Source organism: Lactuca virosa, chromosome 4, assembly GCF_052849685.1.
Source record: "Lactuca virosa cultivar CGN04683 chromosome 4, Lactuca_virosa_CGN04683_v6, whole genome shotgun sequence".
In the NCBI taxonomy this organism is placed as follows: Eukaryota; Viridiplantae; Streptophyta; class Magnoliopsida; order Asterales; family Asteraceae; genus Lactuca; species Lactuca virosa.
In genome coordinates this window covers 369945851-369967202 of record NC_136429.1, presented here as the reverse complement: position 1 = coordinate 369967202, position 21352 = coordinate 369945851, and the positions used below count along the sequence as shown (strand labels likewise).

The 21352-nt window shown below is 35.4% G+C and overlaps 1 protein-coding gene across 1 annotated transcript; it reads left to right on the top strand.

Annotated features, from left to right (window-relative positions):
• Positions 1-12265: 12265 nt before the first annotated feature.
• Positions 12266-15033, top strand: LOC145108729 (Transcription elongation factor (TFIIS) family protein). The gene is made up of 9 exons (XM_079045802.1): positions 12266-13160; positions 13249-13317; positions 13430-13512; positions 13595-13665; positions 13764-13822; positions 13914-13947; positions 14057-14196; positions 14534-14627; positions 14728-15033. Exons 1-9 carry the CDS (start codon positions 12771-12773, stop codon positions 14835-14837), a joined length of 1050 nt encoding a protein of 349 aa, XP_078901928.1. The 5' UTR covers positions 12266-12770; the 3' UTR covers positions 14838-15033.
• The last annotated feature ends 6319 nt before the right edge of the window (positions 15034-21352 follow it).

The window sequence follows — 21352 nt, the reverse complement described above, 5'->3', positions numbered from 1 at the left end:
TTAATCCATAAATATATGGTTTGAGTTTAATTAAATTAAAAGTCTAGTTTAATTAATAGATTAAACCACCAAGTATTTTAAATGTCTAAAATACACTCTTATACTATTATAATATTAAAAGTTTAATATATTATATGTATAAGAGCAAGTCGTCTTACCATTAGTAGGCCTCCTTCACGAAGTCGGTCTATAAGGGGGGTATAAGGTTACTGCCTATAAAATGGCAGTTTAATGGGTGTCCACTCTCACTCACCGCTTCCATGACCGGTGGAGGGTCGTTAGCCGAACAGGTAGAACAAGGACTATAATTCTCCATTCATTATAAGTATAATGATAAATACTAAGTAACTAAACACTTATAAATTCCCAATCTTAGTTACTTAGGAAAATGTGAATAAGGTGCTAATCCATGAAATTACACTTTGCACTTTGTTTAAGCTGTTAGTGGAGCGTGTGTGGTTAACCGGCACACTAACCTGGACTTAACAAGGTAGGCAAAGGGTAACTTAATGTTTATCATAGTATCGTTGGAGCGTGTGTGGTTAACCGACATATCGATTGAGGGGTAAATATTAAGGGTACCAAGTATATTTGCATGGTTACTTCACACCTTGTTTTGTGATCCTCGGCATCCCAGTCACAAAACCTGAAGGGCACACTCGAGATTGAAACATGCCATTGAAAAGTTCAATGAATCTCAAAAGAATCTAGGAGTTTCAAAACCAATTAAAACCTAATAATACATTTCGTTTATCTTGGTGGAAATTGGTGAATCGTCATTCACCTACCTTCAAATATTTTATAGCTTGGATTACGGCATCCCTCTTCCAAGTCATCTAACTAGAACTTTGTAGTATAGGTGCTTCATAATATGCTAGTTAGGATGAAACCTTGGAATAGTTAATATTTGCATGTATAATAGAGAAAACAGAGATCCAAGGTTTATAGGGTTGCATGTACACCATAGGAGTGCTAGAATGCTCAAAACCCAACAGTGGTATCAGAGCCATGGGTTGTTTTCTGATATATTGATGCAAATGTTTTATTTTCAAGTTGGAAAAAAAAGGAAAAAAAAAACATGACGTTTGTCAAATTTTAAGATAATTACTTGTTTTGTGAAAAACGAATTATTTGTAAAATTTGAATCATTTGTTATATGAGTTGAATTAGGTCAAATTTAGTAAAAGATAAAATGATATGATTATTTTATTAGTTTTAAAAGTTTGATCTAAATGTTTTAAGGAGTTACATATTTTGTCATAAAATTTTGGAGCTCAAAAGTTTTTTTTTTAAAGTTATGATCTTAAGGGTTTTTGAAACTTCCATAAGTTATGGATATGAAAGTTTTTTTTTAAAAAAAAATTGATTCAAAGTTTTTATGGAGTTACAAAATTTGGTGTTAATGTTTTAAAGAATTCCATAACTTGTTCTTAAGTTATGGAACATGGAAAGTTTCATCATAAAACACCATTAATTCCATAAGTTATGGAATCCAAAGGTTTTCAAGAATTACAAAACTTGCCCTCAAGTTTTGGAATTTGAGAAAAGTTTTTTATGAAAAAAAGAATTGAATTCTAAAACTCTTGGGTTCATAACTTAAACAATTAATTAAATGGTTTTAATTTTTAGTTTAATAATTGGAATTATGATGTTTTGTTGAATAGTTCAAATTAACTCTTATCGACTTTATTAATAGTTAATTAAAGCGTTTAATTAAAAGAGTATTATTAATCCATAAATATATGGTTTGAGTTTAATTAAATTAAAAGTCTAGTTTAATTAATAGATTAAACCACCAAGTATTTTAAATGTCTAAAATACACTCTTATACTATTATAATATTAAAAGTTTAATATATTATATGTATAAGAGCAAGTCGTCTTACCATTAGTAGGCCTCATTCACGAAGTCGGTCTATAAGGGGGGTATAAGGTTACTGCCTATAAAATGGCAGTTTAATGGGTGTCCACTCTCACTCACCGCTTCCATGACCGGTGGAGGGTCGTTAGCCGAACAGGTAGGACAAGGACTATAATTCTCCATTCATTATAAGTATAATGATAAATACTAAGTAACTAAACACTTATAAATTCCCAATCTTAGTTACTTAGGAAAATGTGAATAAGGTGCTAATCCATGAAATTACACTTTGCACTTTGTTTAAGCTGTTAGTGGAGCGTGTGTGGTTAACCGGCACACTAACCTGGACTTAACAAGGTAGGCAAAGGGTAACTTAATGTTTATCATAGTATCGTTGGAGCGTGTGTGGTTAACCGACATATCGATTGAGGGGTAAATATTAAGGGTACCAAGTATATTTGCATGGTTACTTCACACCTTGTTTTGTGATCCTCGGCATCCCAGTCACAAAACCTGAAGGGCACACTCGAGATTGAAACATGCCATTGAAAAGTTCAATGAATCTCAAAAGAATCTAGGAGTTTCAAAACCAATTAAAACCTAATAATACATTTCGTTTATCTTGGTGGAAATTGGTGAATCGTCATTCACCTACCTTCAAATATTTTATAGCTTGGATTACGGCATCCCTCTTCCAAGTCATAAAATAGTTTGTTGGGTCCTAGCCTTAATATATCATATTGGGTGTTATATTAAGGACTTAAATCAACTTTACGTGAATTTCTCCCATTGTTGATGTCTGGTTTAGACAACAATTATCTTCCCAAACCAAGCTTTCCTAATGAATATGACTTCCCGAGTTTGGCTCATGGAAGTCATACTTCTCTTCCTCCACCTCCTCCAATTATTCTCCCTAACCCACAAGTTCAAGGTCACTCAAGCGCTAATGGCAAACAAGGTCTATGTGTGATCACATCTTAGAGATGAAGTCACATATTGACAAGCCGGGAGAGTTGGGTGTCAAAGTCTTGAGAAAGTTGGATGTTCAATCACTTTCTAAGTCACATAGTGAGTTCCTTTGGGACTACTATGAAACAGACTATGACATGAACCTTAATGATCATATCTATTTTCTTGGTGCTGCTGAATCAGCAATGATTTGGAACGATAGTAAAGCAAATTTGATTAGAAGATCAACTTCCCAAAAACTTTATGGACAGTGACAATGGTGACACTGGAAATCCAGAAAAAGCATTCTCTTCCCAATGGAAAGGGATTGGCCATAGTCAACCCGGTTGACCAAATGGTAAAGAGAAAGGCTAAGTCTGAGATAGTCCCATTACCAAAGGTTCCATATGTTTATTTTGCCAAAGGAAGGGGCGTTGATTGCAAAGCTACCAAATTTACCTAAGGATGTTAAAGTCAATAAGTTTGACTCTACATCAGGTAGAGCCCATTATCTAACTCTGTTAAGTTCTATTCTGAGATCCTCATTACATGATGTGACTGGGTCACATGTTGATGTTTTAAGAATCAAAGAATAGAGAGAAATCTTAAAGGAAGTATATGCTGATTCTGATCGCGAAGGTGGATTTCGATCGCATCAGAATTTTGAGCAGTTGCTTAAGAAGTTATGATATATTGCTAAGGAATAGATAACAACAATTTTCCATGTGGATTGTAAGGATAAGTTTTTCCGCAAAGTTTTAAAATAAAAGAAAATTGTTTAATTTTATTTATTTGAAGTATCCTTACAATGGCATTTGTGGAAAATTGTTGCTTATATGATTCCACTGACAGCAATATTGGAAAATGGATTTGATTCTTTCATTTGTGGTAGTGTCTAAATTTACCAAATCAAGAAAGTTCCTCATCACCCAAGTTTCAATTGGACCGAAACTTGGTATCATGCAAGTTGAATAGTATGATGAATGAGAACTTTCAAGCATTGGAAAATCAAGACTAATTACTTGTTCACATGGATGTGTGAGTCAAGTGAAGGACTAAAGGGATCGAGTACACATTCTTGTGCACTGGTCATGTCCACCACAAAGCTCGTTAAGACTATTTGATTTACTAAAGTTTAGTAAATATGGTTATACTTACAAGTTTAAGTATAATTCTGAAACATTGGAAAATTCTCAATGTATGGCAGAACGAATGGGAAGAATCAAATTAGGCAGAAAGATAAAAGTTTCTCAAATCTGAAAAGATGGGAGAGTACTTTAGTATCATGTTTGTGATCATCTTAATGATTTAGAAATCATATCACAATTAGTCCTCTAAAGGTCATCTTAGTGCATTCTTATGACTAAGAAGAGGAGTCATGAATTGTTGAAATGGTTAGATCAGGAAGATGAGTCATACTTCGTTCCAAAACAATTCTTAGAGTCACACTCCAAGATTGTAACTTCAGTGACATATCTTAAAGAAAGGTTTAAAACACTTGTCAAATGTAAGAGTAAAAGTGTCCTACTCTTGTACATTTGAAATTGGTAAGTTGTGATGTTTTGGATAAAACAAAGACCAACTAAGGCCAATTGTGTGAAGTGTTTGTCTTGATAAAGAATCCGCACTATCTCTTGAATATTTGGCAAGATAGTCTTATATGTCAAGAGGATAGTGGGAGTCTTAAAGATCCTAAAAAGAATTTCAAGAACTAATCAAGAATAAAACATGAGGTTCTTCACTAGCACACGACTTGAGGTTTATAACCTATCGTGTTGACATATTTTGTGCCCATTCCAGTTAAAGTTGGCTTTGCATAGGAGTTCTGAAAGCTCTCAATTGGTTGCATAACAACTTGGAAGCAATGGCAGGCCCTGTACTGCCAGGTGGCAAGAAGTTAAGATTGCATAAGTTCAATACATATGAGTTTGGATTTGTCATTATCCTTGTCTTATGACTATGGTTTTGACGATTCACATGGATAAGAACACATACACCATAAAATCTAAGGGTCATAAGGTTTCTCTCCGATTCATGAAAATGATGGTGAGGAAACACTTCCACCAAGTAGATTTGAAGCAGATGGCAAAAGGTCTAAACAATTGAGACTATGATTACGGCATCCCTTTTCATAGTTCTGAAATTGTTTAGACACACATGCATGCTATCTAAGGAAAGGTGTATGATTTTGATAAAGTTTTATCAAAGCATCTCGTATCAGAAATCTGAACTTTGGTAAGAAAGTCAATAAAGTATTGATTTCTAGAAGTCCAGTTGATTTCTGAGTACATGTCAAAGCTAGTGGGAGCATAAGCGTTACGCTAATAATCATCATGTAAGTGGGAGCATGATAATTATTGTTAGTGTTGCAAGTTAGCAATGTTAATTATAGAAAACAAAAGTTTCAATTCGTGAGGCTGCAGGGATTGAAAAAGTTGTTTTGCTATAATTAAGGGAGAGGATATACTTCATTTCAGTTCTAAAGGCTTAGATTGAGACCTTAATCATCTTTAGTCAAGAATATATATATATGAATTTCATGTTGGATTGGTTCAACTTAAGGCATCCCTCTTCATAGTCAAATTTTGAAAACATGGCAAATAAAAATATTGTAGCAAAAGACTGGTCTAGAATCATGTCTTTATGTGAGACATCATGAATCGTGTACCATTTGCTTTGGGTACAGGATCGATTGCATGTGCTATAATATTTGTCATTTCTAAATTTTTCCAAATGCCAAATATTATAAGGAAGGGAAAAGGTCTAGAATTGGACATGACTAAAATGATTAAGCAATTGTCGAGGACAATCTGAGGTTTACCAAAGATTGGTTGCTCAGGGACAGTTGGAAGTATAGTGCTAATTTTGGAAGGACCATATTGACATATTCTGAAAAGAGGCATCTCTTATTCAAAAGTGATAGTCAAAATGAGAATATGGAGTTGTCTCCATAGGTGGAAGTTATCTGTGTAAGATTAGAAAACTTAATGCAAGAAGCATGTCCAAAGCAATGTACTTTGAATATGAGACTTAGTTTCCATGGAGTTGATCTCCATTGGAATACCTTATAATGACTGTTGACAAGTCTTTGTGACTTTGTACATATGCATTACAGGAGGGTCAGTGCCTATAAGTTTAAAATCTAAACAGATTTCGATAAATGATAGGAATTTGAAATTCTCACATTTTTCGATAAGGATTTGGGAGTGTGAAATTAGAATCATTGAAATTATGTTCAATTGGTTTATTTCACAAAGTAAGGATCATAGACAAACATAGAGTGCATACTTGGTGTATGGTAAAGCTATTGTTTAAGAAAAACATAGTGTACATGCTTGGAGCATGGGACAACTAGTGTTTTTAATTCAAGTATAAAGTTGATAAAACACTCATGAGTGCTCATAAGTTCTGAGTATTGGATTCAACCCGCGCTCATTTGAATCACTTCATGGATTTTATCACGAGTGATCATGAGACGATAATATCTTATATTCTTCAAACCTACAGATATGAGTTGTTACTATGAGTTGGTTATACATTGATTGCACGAAAACGCATTGGTAACTCGATGTTATAAAACGTGCCTTTGTGTATGATTCAACAAGTAGTAGAACAAGCCATATGAGTCGAAGTTTATCCATTCCTTTTACCTTCAGGATAAAAGCGATATTTGTGGGCCCCTCTATGATTTAGCGATGACACATGTGAGTGCTTGGCCAAGCCAGGACTGATTTGATTTGTTCAATCAGTCAGTCATCATAAATCGAAAATCGGGAAACAACAAATGGACAGAGAGAATGATTATAATCCATGTCTCAGTCCATATGATATCTAGAATGGAGGAATATATGATCCCTTATCTAATGGACAAGTCATTGACAAGGTCAGAGTTCGACAGCGGCTTTAAGAGCTACGATTGCCAGTTAGGTTTTGAAGTCATACTCAATAATAGTTTTAGACTTATCCAAGTGGGAGACTGTTGGATTAATGTCTAAGTCCATAACTATATTTGGTATGTACTTGACCCGACCCGGCATGGTCCATTTGGGTTGCACTTCACCGGCACAATTTATATGGATAGTCTTTTGAGAATAGTATATTTATGATTTATATTAATATATTATAAGTTCTAATATATTAATATGGAATCATATTATTTAATTAGTATTGATCAAGAATTAATTTAGAATTAATTAAGTGATCAAAAAGAACTAATTAAATATGGACTCTTATATATATGGAATGGGCCAAGTTCATTTAGGTTGGGCTAAGCTTTCATGGATGGTCCATGGAGCTTTTAACCCATGGATCCTATGTAAATGAAAGGTCATGGGTATTAGGGTTTACATGGATGTAACCCTAATCCTCCATAATATATAAAGGGGTCCTTGGCTCACAAAATTGGCACAAGTGTGTGAAAATAAGAGTGGGTCGATTTTAGTGTGCATACATATTCTCTCAAGTTCTTCCAAGGTGTTTTGGTGATTTGTGATTCCATTTGAGGCTTGCACACTATTGGGGCTAAGCTCTTAAAGCTTGAAGACATCAAGCTACATCAAAAGGTATGTCATCTAACTAGAACTTTGTAGTATAGGTGCTTCATAATATGCTAGTTAGGATGAAACCTTGGAATAATTAATATTTGCATGTATAATAGAGAAAACAGAGATCCAAGGTTTATAGGGTTGCATGTACACCATAAGAGTGTTAGAATGCTCAAAACCCAACACAATAAATCACGATGAATAGAGTTATCGTCCTTTATGGTACATATGAATAGCCCATATCAACATGTACTAGATCCATTAGTTATTCACTTGCCTCATATAAACATGTAATCAATGAATTAGTTATAATTTTCCAATGAACTATATTCTCATATACTACACAATGCGATTTTTACAACACTAAGTATCTATCCAGTTGGTGATGAGATTTCTTTTCAATTGTTCAATTATGAAAATGCCACATACAATATCATAAGAATCAAATCCATAATTAATATTGCTATTGTTAGAAATGTAAACAACACTTTCATAAATGTCATTGCAAGGTAATATAAAATAAGGTAACCAAAATTTCACATTATTGAAAATAAAAGAAATTTGGAACTTGTCCTTACAATGCATAAAATGATAACCATGTTTCTAGACATCTCCGAAGAGTAATAGCAATCTATTAAATTATCGCAACTCCTTTTAGTAGCTCCAAATTCTAATCTTTAAACCATGTGATCAAAGTCCATTTCTCATGATCAGATTTATCTCACCTTACTCAATCTCCCTTCTTTCTCTTAGCTCCTTTAATACCATCAAAATGTGATCATTACATCATGCATTAAGAGTCTATAAATTGGAACTTATAAAACAATGGAGTCAGATAATGGATGTACCTGAAGTAGAGTTACACGACTTGACTTTATTATCTCTAAGTTCTTTCAAGTATTTTGGGCAGCTTCGTTTCCAATTTCCTTTCAATTGGCATTAGAAACAAATGGATTCATTTGGGGTCATCACATGGAACGATCCCAGAACTAGCATTTCTCTTTACCATATGATTAAATAGTTTAATCTTGGACGACTCCTTTTAATTAGGCAATATCCATGGGAACCTTAGAATTAGACCCTATAAGCATATCTGCTTCAAATGTGCTCTTAAACATTTCTGCTTTTGCAACCATCAACATTTGGGTCAGATCAGTTAGGGTCATGTCAATATTCCTCATATAAAAGTTATCAATAAACTCATCATATGAATTTGGAAGCGAGTGAAGAACCAGGTTAATGGCTAGCTCTCTTGGGACAACGACACCCAATCTATCCAACTTGTCCATGTACGATTTCATTTTCAGAACCTGCGCATACACAAAGTTTCCATCTTGATGTTTACATGCCAATAGGGATTGAGTAGTCTCATATCTTTCAACTTAAGGAAAAATGTGGCATTGGGAGAGTCATAGGAGGAGGAGGTGGAAGAGTCGAAGAAAGATGGTGTCTAGTTCCATCATTTCCTAAGGAAGGGAAATCAATTTCAACTTGACTTAGAATTGGAAGACCATCTCCAGAAGATTGAGGAAAACCATTTCCATAGCAATGAGGAAGACCATTTCTATATTCATAAGACATCAAAAATTAGGAGAAAAGAGAATTCAAGTTAGTTGATTTTAATCCTTAATTATTAACCCATAAATTTAAATTAAGGCTAGGATCCATATTTTCGATTCGAACTTTAAAGAGGGATGCCGTAATCAAATTCGAAACTATTTTAGGTAGGTAAGGCTTTTACCAATTCCAATCTTATGAAACTCCTAGATCTTTTGAGATTCATTGAATCTTATCAATGACATGTTTAATATCGGATTATGCTCTCACTTTTGTGATTGGGATGTCGAAGATCACAAATGAGATGTAAATAACCATGCAAACCCACTTGACAACTTCGATGTCATTTATCATGTCATATTGATGTGCTGGTTAACCACCCACGCTCCATCAACAATGATAATTTTCGAGATTCCCATCATATCTCCTCATAGTCAATATTAGTGTGCCAATTAACCACACACGGTCCACTAACGACATATAAATCATGATGTGCGTTTTCATAGATTAACATACTTTTCACATTTTTCCTAAAGTAACTAGAGTGAGATTCTATAATAAGGTTCTAGTACTTTTAAATCATTATACTTATTAATGAGATTATGTCCTATCAAACCCGTTCGGCTAACGACTCTCCACCATATAAGGGAGCGATGGGTGAGAGTGGACACCCAATTTCATTCATTTTATAGGCCGCTTCCTTATGCACCCCTTATACTATGGCTTCGTGAATGAGACATACTAGCGATTTAACTGAGTTGTCTTATACATATAATATATTAAACTTTTAATAGTGTATATATATATATATATATATATATATATATATATATATATATATATATATATATATAATATTTTAAAAATTTTCAAAATATAAAATTAAATATTAATTATTCAATTAAATATTTTAATTAATTAATATTAACCAGTTATGACTTATCTTTATCTTTTAACTAAAAAACTAATTAAGTTAAATAAATCATTTCTGTATTAAATAATTATTTACTATTAACCAATTAATAAAATAATTCAAATTTAATCCTAATCCAAAACCCCCTAAGTTTCGAAAATAGGGCTTGGGTTTATCATGTTTTAATTATTCAAATTTTAAGGCTTTTAAAATAACAATTAAGGAAACTAGATAAACCCTAAAAGGGCTCCCTAATTTTCGAAAAAGGTTAAGAAGGAAACTAGGGTTTCAAGAACCCAAGCAAATTTCAAAAATTCCAAGGGTGGAGGCTAGGGTTTCAAGAACCCTAGCAATTTTCGAAAAATGCCTCCCTTAGGGTTTAATTTCTATAAACCTTAAATTTGATCTATTCAACATTGTGCAAGATTAATTAAAAACCTATAGCTCTGATATCACTGATAGGTTTTATAGGTTACAAAATTATGTGACGGAAAAAACTTAACCCTAAATTCACATGCAACCTATTGGATCTAAGTTTTCTCTATTGATTACAACAAACAATTGGACATCAAGAACCCTAGGAATACCCTATAATTTTCGTAAGGGTTATAGGGGTTACATACCTTTTGATTATTGTAGTAAATAATCGACACTTCCTTTTTGAACAAGCTTCAGAAAGCAAACACCAGAAATCTCATGCCTCTGATGGCTTGCACCCAAAACCTAGTAACTAGAAGACTTTTAGGAGAGGGGAGGAGAGCTTAAAATTTCGCCTTTCGATAGGGTTATGGGATGGAAAAAATTAATAAACCACATAAGGGGTTTATATAGGTGAGTAAGGAGTCTTCTATAAGGTAGGTTTCCTTAGATATTATTTATTCATTTTCTTGCTCCATAAGGCTTCCTAAGGCCGCCATGTAGCCCTAGGAACCTCCAAAAATAGCCCCCCCCCCCCCCCCCCCTCTCATGTGGGAAGGTTCTGGAATCCTTCAATGCTCAACTTTTGAAAACTGTCACCTTTAATCCATGTATTTGCAGTTAATCTAATTAATCACAAAATTAAATATAATTAACTTTCGATTAACTCTAAATTAATAAATATAATTTCTGATTAATATATTAATCATATAATATATCAATAAATTAATTATTTTGATTTCTAATTAATTTATTAATCATATAATAAATTAATAAATCAACTTCTCCCTCTAAAGGCCATTCTATTTAATTACTAGTTATGAGGGCAACCGAAAAACACTTTGCTCTTGATTCAAGAATATACCAATTTAGTTATTGGTTTATATACCTTAATCCAGCAGAATTCAATAATACAAAAGGGTAAAATGACCATTTTTATTATTCAACACAAAATTTCAGAGGTTCCAACCAAACAACATGTTAAAATTCATATCTTAAAATTTTAGACCTTCTTAGAAATTCTGACCACATAAAAATTCAAATTCTTCCAAACAACCCCTTAATGTTGCTTTTCTGATTTAATTAAGAGCTTATTTGATTAAGTTAGTAGAAAGTTAGGTTTAACTTAAAAAACTTGTTTTGGTTAAATAATTTGGCAACATAAATTTGTTAGAACATGTTAATGATTTTCAATACTAGTTCGGACATAACATATTTTAAATAATCAAGCTCGCGATTATACACAAGATTAGAAGAGTCACTGTGTATTTTTATTTATTAAATTTGTGATTGTATGCTATTGTCATAGCATAATTTAACTTATTTCAAAATTCAAATATTAAATAATTAGTTAAAAATAATCAAGCTGGCGTTTATACACAAGATTAGAAGAGTCACTGTGTATTTTTATTTATTAAATTCATGATTGTATACTATTGTCATATCATAATTTAACTTATTTCAAAATTCAAATATTAAATAATTAGATTTTTTTAACGTCATTAGATGATTAACATGTTAGTAATTCTAAAGTTTTTGCCCAGGTTTGAACCTAAAGCTTCTACTCTGAGCGGCAATAACATCTACCATCCGCCTAGCCCTAATTGGTAATCAAAACTTTAATAACAAATTCTACCATAAATTATATGAATAAAGAAAAAATATTTTCTATTGAAAGAAACCCGTTGAAGTTGATACGAGAAATCTAAATAGATCAAAATCAGCACACTTGACATCCACATCCGTATGATTTAAATGTATTCACATTTGTGTCGTCACATTCGATTGGTTCACATATCACTTTCTTTTTACATATATATATATTAAATATAATAATGTACTCATATATCTGAATACTTATCCAAAACTAAACCTGATCCCCATTTACAGCTTGCAATGACTTTACATAACAAAACAACTATCTTGTTTCGATTCGATAGTCGATACTCGATACGTAGAATCTGATCAAAATCGAATAATGAATTTAAAAAAAAGATAATACTTACTTAAAAAGCCCTTTGAATTGAACATGAAAAACATGACATAACATTTGAGCCCATCAAAGTAGAACGTTTAAGAAAAAGAGATAACGAAACGACTCCATCCACACTCCTACTTCCTACTTGCTTCCCATCAAACATGGGCGCGTAGGGTTGATAAAAATTGGGGGAAAAGTAAAACAACACAACAAAGAATATTTTTCATAATTTGCGTAATGCCCTTTTGGAACTCTAATTTGTTTATTCAATTCAGACAAAAATCAAATTAAATGGTCTGATTTCCTGCGTATTGTTAGGGATTTGTACACACAGATCTGCTATTATTGTCTTTAACAATCTGGTTTCGTTTTTACTCGATCAGCTCTGGTTGTCGTGGTCATGGTCATGGTTGTTTGTTCATAATCCACGGCTGCCGGCGGTCAATACGGTGTGGGAGATATGACGTTTACGCGTTTTCTTTATTCGTAGATCTATCTCATTGTTTATGAGCTGACATCGACGTCCAATCTGGTTTTCGTTAGTGGTTAGGGGATGGATTTAGATGAATTTAGGGCGATTTTATCGAATTCAAGGGTGGATGTTTGGGAAATTATTGATGCGGCTATAACGGTAGCTTCATCGGATTATGCCGGAGAGCTTAAGCATCGTAGAGATGGAATCGTGGAGCGGCTGTTCACGCAGCAGTGCAGCAATTGCGACGTTAATCAAATTGAGCGGAATGGTGTAATCCGGACGATTTCAAAGGAGGTGGATGATGATTGCGGGAGAGGAGGAGGAGGAGGAGGTGATTCGCCTTTAACTCCGCAGTCGATTCCCCATGACGACGAAGATGAAGAAGACCCAGATCCGTATGGAGGGTTGTTCGATGATGAACAGAGTAAAATTCTTAGAATCAAAGAACAGCTTGAAGATCCACACCAGGTATAAATTCTAACAAATTTACACATATTCATCTTCTCGCTTCTCTGTTGTTAGTTGACTTATAACGATTGATATGATTATGATATAGACTGATGATGCTGTTGTTGATTTGCTTCAAACTCTTGCTGATATGGATCTAACTTTCACAGGCCTCAAGGTAAAAAAAAAAAAAAAAAAAATTAAACATCCTCTGTCTTCTTTCCCTCAATTGTAAGTAAGTAAACCATCAATCATAACTCATAACGCTAATCTTTGAAAATCTAAATCAGGAAACTGATATAGGAAGACATGTTAATCAACTTCGAAAACATCCATCTAACGAAGTAAGAAGATTGGTGAAGCAACTAGTTAGGTCAGTAACATTCAAACAGTTTTGAAACCCAAAGTTTTTTAGATTCTTTTTCAACTTCTTTTACACGTTGTAATTATTATAGAAAATGGAAAGATTTGGTGGATGAGTGGGTTGGATCCAAACGTGGTGATCATCCTCCATCTACTCTAACAGGTAATCCAATCCTTCTTATTTTACAGTTTTTATCTATGAAACTTTGATTTCATATACATGTCTTCAAGCTCTTGCTTTTTATTTTTGTGTGATTGTAGATGGGGATTCACCTTTAGTACAAAACATAGTAAGGAGTTCCCAAAATGGTTATCACCAGGTGAGAAAGAAAGAAAGAAAGAGAATTTTAGGGTTATAGAAATTTTTTAATTTCTGTTACGTTTCTTGACATTTGAAATTATAATTTTCAGGGGCCTGATTTTGGCTACTCTCCTAACCCACACAGTTAAGTATCGAATTTGATTAAAATCATCCGATTCTTTTCCATACTTTGTTGTGGAGTGATTTTTGATCAAAATCTTTACACGAAATTTAAAAAAAATAAAAACTGTAGATGGGAGTTCTGGTTCTGAAAGGAATAATTCTGAACCAGAGCAAAGACCGAAAGCAGTTGTTTCCAAGAAACCAACACCTTCAAGACCGGTACCCCAATCTCGCCCTATGAATCTTGCTTCTGCTTCTGTTCCTCCAAACGTAAGTTCTCTCTGTAAGAAATAGCAATTTGCTTTCACTCATTTCTTCATCATATCATCATACTTTCATTTCTTCCTATTACAATTTACAACATTATACTTTGAAAGATGTACCTAATTATAGCAATATCATCCAAATACAAAGCAACTTTTGTGGTTATATATTGTGAAGTATAACAAATATATAGTTCATGTTTTCATGGATTGACTCAACAATATTCCATTTATTCGATTGCTATGAAAAGTCCCCAAAAACAGATTAATTTAATTTGGTTTGACCAGAGCGTTGACTTGCTGGATTTTTTTTATTTTTGGATTATAAATTGGAATTTTGACAGCAACCAAGAAAGGAACAAAACATTGACCTTGACCTTGACCGGCTAGCTTCAGCCAGCAAGCGGCTTCAAGAGAACTACCAAGAAGCCCAAAATGGTTAGTAGTATAATGAATTTAACTTTTTTTTTTTTCTTTTTTTGTTAAGAGAAAATTTTAAATGACTACAATTTGTTTTTTTTTTTTTTCTTATGTGAAGCTAAAAAGCAAAGAAAAATACAAGTGATGGATATTCATGAAATACCCAAGCCCAAAAATGGTTTTATTGCCAAGAATAAAGGCAACTTTCAGGGTAGGAACCATCGATGATGCTTTTACTTAAAAGATAAAATGTTGGTTTCGCCACACACGGATGCATAGAAATCAGTGCATCCGTGTGACTGTTTCTTGATGCACCTTTTTCATTTTATAATTTACTCTCTTGGCGTATAGTACTTGTTACATAATTTTTGGGATTCTATCTATTTTCTTACAAGTAATTTACAATTCAATGGTGTTTTTGGAATTTTTATCTACTTGGTGTCCTTGGTACATTATCTTGATGTACATTTGATTGGATTGGGATTACCGTTGATGTGACTGGATAAAACTGTAGATTAATGGTTGAAAGTCTTGTGGTGGATAAAGATATAAATTTATGACAAAGATCCATGGGTGTGAGTTGGCTGTTATAAAAAAAAGTTGAAAAGTAGTTATATCTAAAGTGTGGTTTTAAACCGTGTTCCTTGTATTCCGATAGATAGAGGTATATCTATTACACATAAGGAATCTTGGTTTTAATGGGATTGAGTATATTGATATGATCACAAATTCTAATAACAATGTGCGTGAGGTGGTTGAAGGTTCAACTGGATCTAGAGTCAAAGAATTCACATGGCATATCCTTAATGAACATGTCAACATATTTAAAGGAAAAAGAAACAAAGACCATAAAGTAATCGTAAGGTATTGTAGTGTCATGGTAGACTTTGACGGAGTAATCAAGGATATGATAAGAACACAGTACGAGGATTCAAACATTTGTCATTTTTAGAGAATTTACCATACGAGAATGAAGATTAACTGAGAAACTGACATACGACTACTATTTCTACCAAGGAAAATGTAAGTAACTTAGACAATAAACGACAGGAAAGTAACATGAGTCCCTTCGTGACTAACAAGACATAGTTTAACCCATCATCAATTTTTATCAACATTTGCTAGAGTAAAGTGCTTATACACAAACTTCTATATAGGGTTGAGCAAAAACCGAACAAAAAACCGAAAAACTGAAAAAAAATCGGAAAAATGAAATTGAACATAAAACTAATTGTTTGGTTTCTACTTTTTTCAAAAACTGAAATATCCGGTTCGCTTTTAGGAATTAGAAAATTACAACCAAAAAAAAAAAAAAAAAAAAAAGGAACCACACTGATTTGTATAATTTGCTTGTAAATATATTTAAGACAAAATTGCAAAAATGGTCCATGTAGTATGCATTTTTTTGGGATTTTAATCCAAACTACGACTTTTTTGGATTGGTAGTCCTTTTGAGCTAGTTTCGTTGCGTTTTTGGTCCCTCTGAATAGTGAAATGACTGTAATACCCTTGGGGTATTTATTTTCCATTTTAAATTCATTTTTTTTAATTTAATAATTATTTATTCATTTCAATTATTAAAAAAATGAAAGGGCCCACCTCTCTCTCTCTCTCTCTCTCTCTCTCTCTCTCTCTCTCTCTCTCTCTCTCTCTCTCTCTCTCTCTCTCTCTCCACACATAGTGTTCTTCCTTAGATCTGCTTCCAATATAATAAAATCACATACATATACATTGAAGTTAAAAATAATACATGTACCATTGACTCAAATACATATACACCTCTTGACCTTCGTCTTCCTCCTTTACCATTACCCATCCTCCTCGACAAAAAATCACTATCTTATTTGAGCATTTCATCGAACACCTTACGTGCGTCTTCCAAGTTTCCATAATTACCACCCAGTAGAATCATCGAGTTCCATGAGATGCGTTATTTGACAGGAATTTCATCAAATACAATAAACAAAGTTCCAACAAAAATATGCAGACATTATACAAATTAAACACAACCATCACTTTTCTTGATCCAATCTTGAAAGATAAATATTGAACAAAGATTTAGAGGGGAGATAGGAGAGTATGAGAAAGGAAAGGAGAAAGGGGAGATAGGACTGCAGTGGTGGCAAGGTGGTGGTCGGAACTCCACTGCAGTGGCGTTTGGCGGCAATGGGTTGCTCCGATCAAAAAAAAAAAAGAGGAAGATGTGGTTTCATGGTGGTCCCAGCAACAGCAACACCACCGTTGGTGGTGGTGGTGTTTCTCGGTGGGTAGGAGGCAGTGGGTGGCGGAGGGAGGAGCTCCGACAGCCTCTGCTGCTTCTGTTTGGTCTTCTGCCGGCGGAGACGAAGGAGGGAAGAAGTGGCACCAGTGATGGCTGGAGTGACTCGACAGAAGGGGGTGGAGGGAGGTGGTGGCCGGTGTCAAGTTCGTCGGTCTTTTCCTTCGGCCGGTGAGATACGAACGAGAGGGATCGAGATTTGCTATAATAGTGGGTGGATATTTGGGTTCGTTGTGATGTTAGAGAGAGAGAGAGAGGCCCAAATTAGTTATTTATTTTCTTTTTCCTTTAAATTAAATAAAAAATTATAAAAAGTATATCAGAAAGGGTATTTTAGTCTTTTCATTTTTTCGAGGGACCAAAATCACAAGTAAACATGGTCAAAAGGACCACCAGTCCAAAAAAGTCGAGGTTTGGACTAAAACCCCAAAAAAATGCATACCACAGGGACCATTTTTGCAATTTTGTCTATATTTAATGTATAGATATAGACTAAACTGCAAATTTGGCCCCTATGGTTAGTAAAGAATTGTGGATGGAGTACAAAATCTTTTTAACTTGCACCATTGGTCCAAAATCGGATTTCTTTTGTGGTTATGGTCACTGTCTACCTTTAAATTTATTTATTTATTTTTTAATTTTTGCATTTTTATATTTTGTTTTAGGATTTTTATAAATAAAAATAAAATCTCACCCATTCCTACTCACGGGTACCTCTCTCTCTCTCTCACACACATACACACATCATCTCTCATTGTCATCTTCATCTTCCTTGAAAATTAAAAAAAAACATATACACATACTTAGATTATCCATACCTACAACTCAAAACACACACATACACACACCACACTAAAAACAAGAGGTTGTTCCATGGGACCTCTATTTTCAGGTATGAAGCTTCAGTTTGCGGCAAAACCACCGACGATCTGATCTTGTTCACGGTTGTACCCACATTCCATTAAAGCTCCATCAACATCACTATCAACAACAAGGATTTCATTTCTTTATTTCAAACAATCGATTCCAGCAACAAAGATCTGATTTCTTCCTTCTCAAACAACGGATTCTTGTATTTGGATTGTATCCCTTTCATGGTTTTGGCATTTAGATTATGCACCTGTTACTCATCTTTTTCCTGCAACTTGGATTAACCCACAAACTTCAAAATCATGTCCTTAGGATGAACCCAATAGATGAATAAATTCCTCATCAACAACTAAAATAAAATTTCTCAAACTCACAGGGTGCAAAGTATGTTGTAATATCCCAAAATTTCAGGCAAAAATTCTACTTTTATTTCATTTCAAACATCCAATAATCATGTCAAAACAACCAAAAGTGTATCATAGTGAACAATATCAGAGTACAAATCCAGGAGGATGCGGTACGATCAAGCCGGGCCCTTCCCTTTTGAGCTGGAAGTACCTGAAACATAAACTGAAAATCATAAGCACAAAGCTTAGTGAGTTCCCCAAAAATACCCCATACCATACATACATAACAGTAAAAAACATACTCGGTCTATTTCAACCCCTTCGGTATCTTTTAACCGGTACTAGGTCTATTTCACCCCATTCAATATCTTTCAACCGGTACTGAGTCTATTTCACTCACTCGGTATCTTTTAATTGGTACTGGGTCTATTTCACCCCTTTCGGTATCTTTAAACCGGTATCGGGTCTATTTCACCCCCTACAACTAGCATATAATCATAACAATAAGAGTCACAAAGACAACAAGCACATACAAGCATAACATGAAATTGTCACAAAAACAACTATCAACCTCTAAACATAATTCGGTGGGCCGACATTGGTACCTTCAACCTACGAGTACAGTGAAGGAAACTCACCTCTCGATCGATAATCAACTACTGCTGCTCTCACGACCAGCTACACCGGTGATACACCACACCTAGATAATCATACAAGGCAAACCTTTAGTCTAACCTTCAAAACCAAGAGTTAACCAAAAGTCAACTCTAATCAAAAGTCAACGCCTAAGGTCAACGGTCAACATTCCCATCAGCTCACCTCACGTCGTGATCTGATCTCTGGTCACGTCATGAAAATAGACTTGACCTGGCCCCACTCAGTGAGTCGACTTAGTCACAACTCATCCAACCAGATTCCTCATATCGGGACAACCCCATTTCTCACGTCGTGAGACCTGTTCTGACCAACTTTGAGCATTAAGCTCTTAATCCTTTAAGACATTCTTTGGGACCTTTAACATGCAAAGAAAAGCTCCAAAACCTAGATCTAACATGCAAGATTCAAAAAGGTAAGAGCTTTATGACTTACAAAGGTCCAAAAGCTCAGTAAGACCAAGCGGTAGAGCTAGATTGCCAAAATGAAGCACCACAAGAGTCATCTTCCACTTCAATGGACCAAAAACCACCAAATAAGCTCAAGGTCACCAAAAATGGCCAAAGTCTCAAGGAGGTTGAATCTAGGGTTTTCAAGAGGCTAGAGAGTGAGAGAGACTGAGGATGGGCAACACTAGCCCTCTCATTCCATTAAATACTTGGAAATTAGGGTTTTAGGTCATCAGACCTTGCTCACGTCGTGAGGCCTCATGCTCACATTGTGAACTTCAAGAATGCAGATCAAATGGTCAATGGTCACTCACGTCATGACCACTATGGCTCACTTCGTGACCCTCCTCCCAAAATGTAAGAATTCAATAAATTAAGTACCTCAAGTATTCAGATGCTACAATTCTCCCCCACTTGAATCAGACTTCGTCCTCGAAGTCTGCCACTGCACCTTCACCAAACCCACGGCCTTGTTCCTCAAGGCCTTTGTATTCTGATTAAGGATCACCACCGGTCTCTCAATCTAATTCAGGCGATCATCCACCTGGATATCCTGCAATGGAAGCATCGCAGAATCATCAACCAAACATTTCCACAGTTGAGAGACGTGAAACGTGCTATGGATCTAACTAAGCTCTGCGGGTAGATCTAAGCGATAAGAAACCCTGCCCACCCGAGCCAAATGAAAGGACAAATATACCTAGGGCCCAACTTGCCCCTATTCCTGAATCGGAAGACACCTTTCCAAGGTGACACGTTCAGGAGAACCATGTCCCCAACCTGGAACTCTAGATCTGATCGACGCTTGTCGGCATAGCTTTTCTGCCGACTCTATGTTGTCTGAAGCCTACCACGTACCTGTTGAATCATCTCAGTCATATTGGGTACCACTTCGGTACTCCCTATAACCTGCTGGCTGACCTCACTCGAACATATCGGGGTTCTACACTTCCTCCTGTAGAGCATCTATAAAGGACGTCGATCGATGCTGGCATGATAACGGTTGTTATAAGAAAATTCCGCTAACGGAAGGTAGATATCCCAACTGCCGCCAAAATGCAGAACGCATGCCCGCAACATATCATCCAATGTCTGGATAGTTCGCTCACTTTGACCATCAGTTTGCGGGTGAAAAGTCGTGTTGAAATGCAGACGAGTACCCAACTCCTCGTAGAACCTCTTCCAAAACCTGGAAGTGAACCGAACATCCCTATCGGAGACCATAGAAACTGGAACCCCATGACGTGCCACAACCTCCCGAGTGTAGATGTTTGCCAACTTCTCCGCAGAGATACTCTCCTGAATAAGGATAAAATGCACGCTCTTAGTCAGTCGATCCACGATGACCCATATCGAATCCACTCCACGCACCGTCCGAGGCAATTTGGTGATAAAATTCATCGTAATCTCTTCCCATTTCCAAACGGGAATATCCAACGACTCCATTTTTCCGTCGGGTCGCTGATGCTCGGCCTTGACTTTCCTGCAAGTCAAGAACCTCTCCACATACCATGCCACATGGCGCTTCATACATGGCCACCAATAATCAGACTGAAGATCTCTATACATTTTTGTCGCTCCGAGATAAATAAAGAATCTCGAATTGTGCGTCTCTTCCATCAAAACCTGCCATGCACCACCCCGATATGGAACCCCCACCCTACGATGAAGGATCAATAAACCCCAACTATCATAATCGAAGTAAGCCACCTGCCCCACTATGCGATCACTCTTCCAGTTCTCTTCTGTCATAGCCTTAACTTGAGCCTCTCGGATTTGTTCTAATAGTGGGGTAATCACCGTCATCCTCAAACATACATCCCCGATCAAGACAGAAACCACCTTGCGACTGAGAGCATCAGCCACCACGTTGTCCCTCCTCGGGTGATAAAGGATCTCACAATCATAATCCTTCATTACATCCAACCATCTACGCTGCCTCATATTTAGTTTTGGCTGATCCATCAGATACCTCAGGCTCTTGTGATTCGTGTAGATAGTACAACGAACCCCATAAAGGTAATGTCGCCAAATCTTGAGGGAAAACACCACAAACCCTAACTCCAAATCGTGCGTAGGATACTTCACCTCGTGAGGCTTTAACTGCCTCGAGGCGTAAGCGATTATATGACCCCGCTGTATCAG